At 39.5% G+C, this 11,253-nt stretch overlaps 2 protein-coding genes across 4 annotated transcripts; one reads left to right on the top strand and one right to left on the bottom strand.

Annotated features, from left to right (window-relative positions):
- Positions 1 to 14: 14 nt before the first annotated feature.
- LOC133846475 (maltase A1) lies at positions 15 to 2,601 on the top strand. Its single transcript, XM_062281477.1, has 3 exons — positions 15 to 1,592; positions 1,653 to 1,796; positions 2,341 to 2,601. The coding sequence occupies exons 1-3, from the start codon at positions 40 to 42 to the stop codon at positions 2,405 to 2,407; spliced, it is 1,764 nt and encodes a 587-aa protein (XP_062137461.1). The 5' UTR covers positions 15 to 39; the 3' UTR covers positions 2,408 to 2,601.
- A 4,244-nt stretch (positions 2,602 to 6,845) lies between these two features.
- LOC133846472 (trichohyalin-like) lies at positions 6,846 to 8,970 on the bottom strand. Of its 3 annotated transcripts, XM_062281473.1 has the most exons (3): positions 8,769 to 8,970; positions 7,526 to 8,723; positions 6,846 to 7,335 (listed from the first exon to the last, which is right to left on the bottom strand). In XM_062281473.1, the coding sequence occupies exons 1-3, from the start codon at positions 8,968 to 8,970 to the stop codon at positions 6,963 to 6,965; spliced, it is 1,773 nt and encodes a 590-aa protein (XP_062137457.1). In that variant the 3' UTR covers positions 6,846 to 6,962. The 3 variants fall into 3 exon arrangements, with proteins under 3 accessions (XP_062137457.1, XP_062137456.1, XP_062137458.1); XM_062281472.1 differs by having other exon boundaries at positions 7,526 to 8,970; XM_062281474.1 differs by having other exon boundaries at positions 7,210 to 7,468; positions 7,526 to 8,970.
- Between the last annotated feature and the right edge of the window lie 2,283 nt (positions 8,971 to 11,253).

Genomic DNA, 11,253 nt, shown 5'->3' with positions numbered 1-11,253 from the left:
ATGCGCCAGCACTGACCTTCTGCTGGCTCAGTGGGTAAAATGCAACCTCTGCAACTGCCAATTGTATTTATCTGCCTGCTGGCTCTTGGCCAAGCTTGCCAGGACTCAGCTTCAACAACGACTACTAAGGACTGGTGGGAAACTGCACAGTTCTATCAGATCTATCCGCGCTCCTTCATGGACTCCGATGGAGATGGCATCGGAGATCTGAATGGCATCACCAGTAAGCTGGAGTATCTAAAAGAGTTGGGTGTAACAGCCGCCTGGTTGTCACCCATTTTCAAGTCTCCCATGGTGGACTTTGGCTACGACATCTCTGATTTCTTCGACATACAGCCAGAGTATGGCACGTTAGAGGACTTTAGAAACCTCATTAAGAAAGCCAACGAATTGGAGCTAAAGATTATCTTGGACTTTGTGCCTAATCATTCGAGTGATGAAAACGAATGGTTCAAGAAGTCGGTGAAGCGGGAGAAGGGATACCAGGATTACTATGTGTGGCATGATGGCAAAGTGAATGCGGAAACTGGAGTGCGGGAACCGCCTTCAAATTGGTTACAGGCTTTTCGGGGAAGCGCTTGGGAGTGGGTCGAGGAACGTCAGCAGTATTACTTGCATCAATTTGCAGTGCAGCAGGCGGATTTGAATTATCGTAATCCCGATGTGGTGGCTCAGATGAAGCGAGTGTTGCGATATTGGCTGAATGAAGGCGTGGCAGGCTTCAGATGTGATGCAGTTCCCGTATTATTCGAGGTGGAACCCGATGAGAATGGACAGTATCCTGACGAAGGATTGAGTGGCCTGACCGATGATGTGGACAATCGCAACTATTTGAAGAACGAGTTAATTGAGAATCTCCCTGAGACCATTGACATGTCCTACCAGTGGCGCACTGTGATGGACGATTATCAGCGCATTCATGGCGGGGAGACGAGAGTATTGCTTATTGAGACTTATGCTCCGCCTGCCTACACAATGCAATTTTACGGCAATCGGTCGGTGGAAGGCGCCCATCTGCCGTTTAACTTCAATCTGATTACAGTGCCTGCTAGCAGTGGTGTGTCAGCTGGTTCCATTAAGACAGCCGTGGATAACTGGCTGCTGAATATGCCGGCGGGACGCACTGCCAATTGGGTGATTGGTAATCATGATCAACGTCGAGCTGCCAGTCGCTATGGTGTGGCAAATACGGATGCCATGAATATGCTGGTCATGATACTGCCAGGCGCCAGTGTGACGTATCAGGGCGAGGAGCTGGGCATGACTGACGGCTGGATCAGCTGGGAAGACACTCAAGATCCAGCTGCCTGCAATGCCAACGAGGACACCTACGAAGAGTTCACTCGCGATCCTTCTCGAACTCCCTTCCAGTGGACAAGTGACACCAATGCTGGCTTCTCCACGGCTGCCAAGACTTGGCTGCCTCTCGCCAGTGACTATGAGACTGTTAATGTGGCTGTGGAAAGTGCTGCATCCAAGTCGCATCTGACCATCTACAAGTCGCTCATAGAATTGCGCAAGGGTTCGAAGACACTACAGAATGGAGCCACCAAATATGCTGTGCTCAATGAAGAAGCTTTTGTAGTCAAGCGGTGAGTTTAGTGGTATTCAAAATGTTTCCTTTAACTAACTGAATATATTAATATTTTCAGATACTTATCTGGCTATCCCACCGTCGTTTACGTGGCGAATTTGGGCAACGCCAGTCTTACAGTTGATCTACAAGAATTCGACTCGACTTTGGCGTCCTCATTAACTCTGGAACTAAGCAGCTTAGATTCTCAGAAGACAGAGGGGTAAGTTTTGAGCAAAACAATGTGTATTAAAAAAAAAAAGGAAGGCACCGTGAATCTTTGGGGTACTCATATATTTTCTTAGATATACATATGTACTCATTTACATACCTTAGTAAACCTCCGGCTACGAATTTATATTATTGCGATAATAACATCATATTCATTCATATTAACAATAATTTAATTCAATTCAATTCAATTAATATATTACCCACTTTGCCTCAAAGATTATTAATAGTTTGAAAATGTATAGCCATAATTGCATTTAATCCTTGATTATCTAACAATGATATTAAGATGCGATATAAACAGTGCACAGAATTGGTATTGTGGTTATTCACAATACTGAATCCATCTCTAAAGAGTTAATAGGACACATATCGAGGGCAGATTGTATTGTTGCTCAGAACACTTTCCCGAAATGATTTTAATTGCTGCTTTACTATAATCACTCTCAATTGCCACCATTCCTTAAGGATGGGTAGCGAGTATTGCTAAGTCTGGTGGAACAAACTTTGAACTTTCTTTCTCCTACTTTTCTCAGCGCATCGATTGAAGTCAGCAGCATTGCGTTGTCCGCCGGAGAAGCTTTGGTCCTTACATCGATTTAAATGCAACAAAGTTCTTGGCAATTATTTAATTTTAAGCCTAACCAATTAACTTGTCTATCGCATACTTGAATAAAAAAAGTTGTACACATCTCTGGCTTTTACATTCTCTTTTCTCAAGGGCTCAAAGTAAAGGCGCCGCCGCTTGTATAAATAAATAAACAAATAAATCGACAAACAAGACACTCATACTCCTTGTACTCGAAAAAGGTAAAAGTGTATCCGTATATGTGTATTCTCTCTCTGTTTTACGCATTCCCCGTCTCCTTATTTTTTGGTTCAAGTGCCTGATATGCTTGTGGACTGCCTGTTAAGAGTCGTGAGAGGGGCTTGGCATTTAAAGTGTTTACACAGAAATTAAAGTCAAACCCTTGTGTTTTTATTTCGTATTTTATGTTTTGGCACAGCAACCGATAGGCAAAGCTCTCGTATGCTTAATACTAAATAAATACTCAGCAAAGTTTGGTGTTTGCCATGTTTGCAAGAGCCTATCTTAACCAACAACATTCGCAGTTGCCTTTGAAGTCGAAAATATAAGAGCGAGGGCTGCTTCAATTTTTATTTTACTTTTAAAAGTAATGAAATTTAGTTTAAATTTAATTATGAACACAGTGCAAAATGTTATTTTAATTCCCATATTGAAAATATAAAACCAAAACCATGCGGTATTCATTTTAAAATATACCAAGTGAAATATATTGAACAAAATCCAAGTCTATGTTTGGTGTATTGATATAATACTACATTTAATATATAGCACACCAAAGCTGGATAAATAATATGTTCATAACTTAAATACAAATCCAAATTTACGTCATGCCAATACTTATGGCAACGTTTCACCATGATATACACAAATCAAAATTGATAAGCCAGTCCTAACACAACAATTGTCTTATCTATGTACATTATATACTACTTTTTGCAGATATCATTTTACAATGACACTCGTACCTAAAAATATTACGATTTGTAAATAGGTTTTTCAGTGCTAGAGCAGCGTGTTTAAATGTTAAATGTTTAGTTGGTCTAAGATGGTCACATTAACTGCATTAGCTGGCTTCATTTTGCTCTGCCTCAAAACATTGCTTGGTTACCTATTGAGTCTTTTACTTTACCTAAAAAGTCTGGTGATCCATTTGTTACTAAAATACGCAAAGCCATATTTAGCGAAACAAACGAAGGATGCGTTCAGCAATATGAAGACGGGAATATCCAATAAATTTAAAAGGACGCTAAAACTTAATAATGGAAAGGAAAAATAAAAATGAAATTGTAAACTTAATATTTTAAATGCAAAAATAAAAAATTTATACCAGATTTTGATATCAAGAAATAAATGCTTTTCTATATAATAAATAAGTTCACAAATGTTATTCGAATGGATATTGCGATGAATTGACTGAATTATTAAAAATAGACAATAGGATTCTAACTTGATATAGAATCCCAATTTGTTATATTTCGTAGAAAGTAATTGTTACTTAGTTCCTTAAATTCTTTCCGAAAGAGATTATAAGATATCCGGTCCCCAATTTGAATAACAACAACGTTGTGGACGCTTATTATGAAAAAACTCTTTAAGAGAAAAGCTATAATACCCTTTTACCCTATAGGTAGCAGGTATAAAGAATATCTTATCTTGTATCAATAACTGCATAAATATAGCCAGACAGCGGCGAGTGCATATTAATCTATCAATTCAATACTTTAAGTATAGGAACTAAAAACATTACTAGTTTGCGTGCAAACTTTAGTTGCTCCACGATGATCATTCTGATTGGATTGATTGGACTATTTGTCGCAGTTGTGCTTGTTGCACTAGCCGTAATTGTGCCACTTGGCGCACTAGCAGTCATTGCGCTATTCGGATTTGGTGGAATCGCTGCGTTGTTTGTGCTGCTTAAAGTAACTGGCTTATGGGCATCAATTATGCGTTGTATTAAAATCACAATTAAAACCATTATTGGATTTACAAGTGTTTTGATAATTCTTGGTTGCACACTTGTCGTTTATTTAATATTGCGATGGACATATTTCCAGAATGAATCAAAGGAAGTGCTTTAAGACGAAAGTTAACGAAGAGACGCAACAAGTTGGAAATGATTAAATCGTTAGCTTTTTGATGTGTTTCGTTGACTAAATACACAAAATTAAAGTTATTTGTGTTGGGTTTTGCATTTTATTACGGCATTTGGCGGACATTGGAAAATTAGCAGTCTGTGCCAAAGCGACTTACAAAAAAAATATACTATATATATGCAGAAAAAATCGTGTAAATGGCGGCGTGACCTGTGAGCCCATTAAAAGGGTCGCAGACACAATCTGAGCCTTGAGTCTGAGGCACTTTACTGCAGAGCACGTGACCTGAAACCAAAAAGAAAGGGAGTGAAAAAAAAGAACTGGTTATTCGTTTAGTTACGCAAGGGAAACCGCAAGACGGTGCGCAGAGCGCCACCTAGCGGTTGTCGAAGAAGATGGCTTCCCTTTTGTGGATTTTATTTGTAAAGATAATAAAGTTAATTTCCCCAAGAGCGGCTGCTTAAAAAAATCAACGCATTGCGTATTATATATTAGATGGTTTGTGCAAGATTTACGGTAAAGTAAGACGAAAAACTTTTACCTCGAGCCCGATGGAAAACTTTGAAATGCATTAAGTTTGTAATCTGTAGTAATTCAGCGAGTAGCAAGCAAGCCGGAAGGAAGCATCAGCACATTTACTAAATGTATTCGAGCTACAACAACGTTTGCATATTAATTCTGTTTGAACACGTAACGTATGCGTAATATTTGAGTATAGCTCACCTTTATTTGGCTTTCCTAATTTTACGGCTGTTACTAGACTTCTCGCTCTTTCTCTTTCTCTCTCTCTCTCTCTTTGTAGTTGTTGGTATTATTAAGTTGTTAACGAGCCTCGGTTTCAACTTTTTGCTTTTTGATCAGCCCCTATGCCAGGCACGTACGAGTTGGTCAGGATGGGAATCTTTAACCTGTAATAGCTTTAATAAAATGTATTCCAATTATAATGTATACATATTAAACTCCGCTTAGTCCATAACCAATTTTACTTGGGTGCACTTCTTTTCTTTGCTTTTATTAAGCCATTATTCAGCCGTCACACTTAAGGGTTAATCTCTGCCTAGTCAAGCACGGCAGTCAGTCAACTCTCAATGTCCAAATAGCCCTGCATTAATTGCACCGCAGACATTGCTCATAGCCCATAGTCCACCATCTGTTTCCATGGCAAAGGGTTGAGCGCAGCTTGGGCAGTGCCTTATACAGGCTAATTTCTATGCCTCTCACGTAGCTGTCACCAAAGGACATCAGTTAATGCCCGGCATAAAGCAGCCATGAACGACCAATCGTCGCTACCGAAGTTGGCACTTTGGACATTAAGTCAGACTAGTATCATCGCCATTTAAAGCACATCAGTCAAAAGCGAATTGTGTCAAATGTGAATTGTGCGAGTCGAATTTGACTTTTGAAAGAGTCTTTTGAAAAAGAATTAAAAGAATTAATGACATGACTTAGTAAGCACCTCAATATTAGCTTCTCCTGCAGAATGCGTTACCTATGATTACTTTTTATACCCGCTACCCATAGGGTAGAAGGGTATTATAACCTTGTGCCGGCAAGAAATGTATGTAACAGGTAGAAGGAGGCATCTCCGACCCTATAAAGTATATATATTCTTGATCAGCGTCAACAGCCGAGACGATCTAGCCATGTCCGTCTGTCCGTATGAACACCTATATCTCAGAGACTATAAGAGATATGTAGAGCTATAATTTTATTTCGACAGTATTTGTTAAGTTTGCACGCAGATCAGTTTCAAATTTTTGCCACGCCCACTCCCGCTCTTGCAAATCAATAATAACAAGAGTAATATTAAAGCTAGACGTGCGAATTTTAGAATATAAAATAACAACAATGTTGTTTGTGATTCCTGAAAATTTGGTTGCGATCAGATAAAAATTGTTTAAGTTATTAAAGAAATAGTTTTGTATGGGCAAAAACGCCTTCTATGTATGTGTTGTATGTATGCGTATACATGTTCGCCTCTATATTTGTATCTGTATGCAAGAGGCACTGCGATAGCTCTATTGGTAGAGTGCAAGCATATTCGTGATGTGGTAGTCGAGGGACTCGGCTTCGAGCCCGCTCGGGGTACAAAAATTTTTTTTTTTTGTGGATTTTATTAAAGAAATAATTTTGTATGAGCAATACCGCCTGCTATGTATGTATTGTATGTATGCGTATACGTATATATATATATATATATATTAGACTATATTAGTATCTGTAAGCATAGGAGCTTCATAAGCAATGCGATAGCTCAGGTGGTAGAGTGCAAACCGAGCATGTTGTGGTGCCCGGGTTCGAGCCCGCTCGAGGTACAAGTAAGTAAAGCTTAGTAAATTCGTAAATAAAACGATGCATATTATTTTTTATTTTATTTTTTATTTAGCGAAAAATACAAATATGATAATTTGATTAGCTACGAATTTTTGCTAAAAATCGAACGGCTGCTCTTCTGCTAGTAAGTTCTTCTTCTTCACTAACAGTGAGCGACTTTTCTCCATTCCATTTTCGTCTCTGTGAAGGACTTTTCCTCATTGCGTTTCTTACAGGAGACGTCATTGGCAACTGGCTTTTCCTCTTTCTGCTTTAGACCGAAGATCTGTTGACAGGTGGGCTTCTCCTCATTAAGCTTGGTTCCATAGATCGTGAAGGACTTTTCCTCATTGGGAGCGACTTTTCTCCATTCCATTTTCGACGCGACTTTTCTCCATTCCATTTTCGACTCTGTGAAGGACTTTTCCTCATTGCGTTTCTTACAGGAGACGTCATTGGCAACTGGCTTTTCCTCTTTCTGCTTCAGACCGAAGATCTGTTCACAGGTGGGCTTTTCCTCTTGTCTCGAGGGTTTTCTTAGTTTCAAGGAAGGACTTTTCCTCATTGCGTTTCTTACAGGAGACGTCATTGTCAATTGGCTTTTCCTCTTTCTGCTTCAGACCGAAGATCTGTTGACAGGTGGGCTTCTCCTCATTAAGCTTGGTTCCATAGATCGTGGAGGACTTTTCATCATTGGGAGCGACTTTTCTCCATTCCATTTTCGACGCGACTTTTCTCCATTCCATTTTCGACTCTGTGAAGGACTTTTCCTCATTGCGTTTCTTACAGGAGACGTCATTGGCAACTGGCTTTTCCTCTTTCTGCTTTAGACCGAAGATCTGTTGACAGGTGGGCTTCTCCTCATTAAGCTTGGTTCCATAGATCGTGAAGGACTTTTCCTCATTGGGAGCGACTTTTCTCCATTCCATTTTCGACTCTGTGAAGGACTTTTCCTCATTGCGTTTCTTACAGGAGACGTCATTGGCAACTGGCTTTTCCTCTTTCTGCTTTAGACCGAAGATCTGTTGACAGGTGGGCTTCTCCTCATTAAGCTTGGTTCCATAGATCGTGAAGGACTTTTCTTCATTGGGAGCGACTTTTCTCCATTCCATTTTCGACGCGACTTTTCTCCATTCCATTTTCGACTCTGTGAAGGACTTTTCCTCATTGCGTTTCTTACAGGAGACGTCATTGGCAACTGGCTTTTCCTCTTTCTGCTTCAGACCGAAGATCTGTTCACAGGTGGGCTTTTCCTCTTTTGTCTCGAGGGTTTTCTTAGTTTCAAGGAAGGATTTTTCCTCATTGCGCTTTTTACAGGAGATGTCATTGTCAATTGGCTTTTCCTCTTTCTGCTTCAGACCGAAGATCTGTTGACAGGTGGGCTTCTCCTCATTAAGCTTGGTTCCATAGATCGTGAAGGACTTTTCCTCATTGGGAGCGACTTTTCTCCATTCCATTTTCGACTCTGTGAAGGACTTTTCCTCATTGCGTTTCTTACAGGAGACGTCATTGGCAACTGGCTTTTCCTCTTTCTGCTTTAGACCGAAGATCTGTTGACAGGTGGGCTTTTCCTCTTTTGTCTCGAGGGTTTTCTTAGTTTCAAGGAAGGATTTTTCCTCATTGCGCTTTTTACAGGAGATGTCATTGACAATTGGCTTTTCCTCTTTCTGCTTCAGACCGAAGATCTGTTGACAGGTGGGCTTCTCCTCATTAAGCTTGGTTCCATAGATCGTCTCTGTGAAGGACTTTTCCTCATTGCGCTTTTTGCAGGAGATGTCATTGACAACTGGCTTTTCCTCTTTCTGCTTCAGACCGAAGATCTGCGTCTCGAAGGGTTTCTCTTCATTTATCTTAGTTCCAAACACGTTTTCTGCGAAGGACTTTTCCTCATTGCGCTTTTTGCAGGAGACGTCGTTGAAAACTGGTTTTTCCTCTTTCTGCTTTAGACCAAAGAACTCATTAGCAAAAGGTTTTTCCTCCTTTTGCTTCAGACCGAAAACTTTATCGAAAGCAAACGGCTTCTCCTCATTCTGTTTGGTTTCAAATGTTAGACAATAATTCTCTCCCCTTTGTGTTGCGGAATATTTCGACAACAATGCAGAGCCGGTAGAAAGAAACCGATAAATGGGTGTGACGGTGCGGAAACCATTATTTTTTGCAATGGACAACATCCCGAAATTTTTCTATAGGTTAAAAAAGAATTGAAAAAAACCAAAAATATAAGCAAAAACTACAAAAAAAATAATTTCGGGAATGCACCAAGACTAAAAATAATTTTGAGGAGTAGATGTTACTCGATTCAAACTAAGCCAAAAACTAACGATATACATGTAAGGTTTTTATAGCTTGCTAAATTTAGATGGGCAACGCCTACTTTAATTAAAAGAACATGAAAATAGACTATAGTTGAGAGGTACGAATAATACGAGGGTGGGCTGATAAATATTCGGCCTTACAAAGAAAATACGTTTTTTTTAAATTTTGCTTTTTTATTTCTCAACATAATCTCCTTTTAGACGTATGCACTTGGACCACCGATCCTCCAGTTTCCCAATACCTTCCATAAAATAGGATTTGTCCAGGTCCTCAAAATAGGCGTTTGTTTCACAGATTACCTGTTCATTTGAATGAAATCTCTTACCCCCAAGCCATTTTTTTAAGTTTGGAAATAAATAATAGTCACAGGGTGCTAAATCTGGAGAATAGGGTGGATGGGGTAGAATTTCGTAGTGCAATTCACACAATTTCGACATGGCGACAACGCTCTTGTGAGCGGGAGCATTGTCCTGGTGAAACAAAACTTTTTTCTTCGCCATGTGCGGCCTTTTTTTCTTCAGCTCCGAATCAAATCGTCCCAAGAGATTGGAATAGTATTCTCCCGTAATTGTTCTGCCTTTTTCCAGATAATCCACATGAATTACACCTCGGGCATCCCAGAAAACCGTTGCCATCACCTTGTTGGCCGACAAACCGATCTTTGCCTTTTTCGGTGCCGTTTCTCCAGTGGAAATCCATTGCTTTGACTGTTCCTTACTCTCTGGTGTATGGTGATGAATCCAGGTTTCGTCAACAGTCACAAAACGACGAAAAATTCGTGTTTGTTTGCGTTAAGCAATGCCAAACTCTCCTTCGCAATGTGCAAGCGGTTGCGCTTATTTTCCATTGTGAGCAATCGCGGCACCCATCTTGACGAAAGCTTACTCATGTGTAAAATTCGCGTAAGATGTTTCCAACGCGTTCCCGAGAAATGTTTAGAGCATTTGCAATCTCTCGCAGCTTGATTCGGCGATCATCCAATATCATTCCATGGACTTTATCCACAATTTCTGGTGTTGTCACCTCTCTGGGACGACCCGGGCGATCATCGTCAAAAATGCTTGTCCGCCCGCGTTTAAATTCAGCAGTCCAATATTTTATAGTTGACAACGATGGAGCTAAATTCTTATAAACTTTGTCTAACTCATTTTTAATATCGTCGTTGGATTTCTCTTTTAAAAACAGAAATCTTATGACAGCACGATATTCGATTTTATTCATGTTGACGACAATGCAAAAGTGAATGCGCTAAAAGTCCCGCCAAAATTACCAGTGTTGATAAAACCGCATGAAACTTTCACAGTTATCGGCTGATAGAAAACACTAATCGAATAAAATACTTACGAATTTTTAAAAATTTTTTTCTTTGTTAGGCCGACTATTTATCAGCCCACCCTCGTAAATACTTTGATTAAATATACTTTCAATTAAATAAAGTAACCTTTGCAAAGTAATGAAGAACGAAGTCAATGGATGACTATTTTGTGTTTTAAGCGACTGAAGTTATAATACCATGTGAAGTGAAAATTATAGACTAAGCATAAGTATACACGGGCAATGTACTTCCATTTTAAGTGAACTTCTGCCACATAATGTTAACTCTTTGTTTTCATGCACTCGAATACATTTTGAATTCATGGGTATTTTAAAAGAATTAAAGTGAACATAATTTATTTATTAGCTTATTGTTTAATGTAAGCCAATTTCCATTTTTGACTCTCATGTTAGATTTATTTGCTAACGACTTTTCATACACACATTTCTACCATTTATTTGATGCCACAAAAGCTGCATAATTTGTAGCTACTCATAACGAGTACTCGTACAATTCTATGTTACAGTTGGCGGAGCATGTTTTGAATGGTATTTTTTTCTGGTAGAGCAAACTGCACATAAATTTCTGGCACATCATGAGAATCGCCCGGAGGTGAAAACTCATAATAATTTCACTTCATTTTTTATGAGTAAATTAAAAAGCTAACCCCAGTCGTTGTTGCCTTGCTAACTTGCTGGCTTTCTGGTGTGCTTGACGTTTGCCATTCTGGTCGTGTCTGCTCCCACCGCGCCCAGCTAGCTACTAGCATAATGTGGTTGAAGGGATGTTATCAGAGTCAGAGTTGTAGTCAAAGCCAGAGTCA

This window comes from Drosophila sulfurigaster, chromosome 3, assembly GCF_023558435.1.
Source record: "Drosophila sulfurigaster albostrigata strain 15112-1811.04 chromosome 3, ASM2355843v2, whole genome shotgun sequence".
NCBI lineage: Eukaryota > Metazoa > Arthropoda > Insecta > Diptera > Drosophilidae > Drosophila > Drosophila sulfurigaster.
The sequence above is the reverse complement of the archived record's forward strand: the minus strand, read 5'-3'. Positions and strand labels throughout refer to the sequence as shown.

Coding starts and splice junctions, on each gene's coding strand:
- LOC133846475 (XM_062281477.1), top strand. CDS start 40: ATGCAACCTCTGCAACTGCCAATTGTATTTATCTGCCTGCTGGCTCTT. Junction 1,593..1,652: donor GAAGCTTTTGTAGTCAAGCG/GTGAGTTTAGTG, acceptor TAATATTTTCAG/ATACTTATCTGGCTATCCCA. Junction 1,797..2,340: donor GATTCTCAGAAGACAGAGGG/GTAAGTTTTGAG, acceptor TACTTTTCTCAG/CGCATCGATTGAAGTCAGCA.
- LOC133846472 (XM_062281472.1), bottom strand. CDS start 8,970: ATGTTGTCCATTGCAAAAAATAATGGTTTCCGCACCGTCACACCCATT. Junction 7,336..7,525: donor ATGGAATGGAGAAAAGTCGC/GTCGAAAATGGA, acceptor CTTGAAACTAAG/AAAACCCTCGAGACAAGAGG.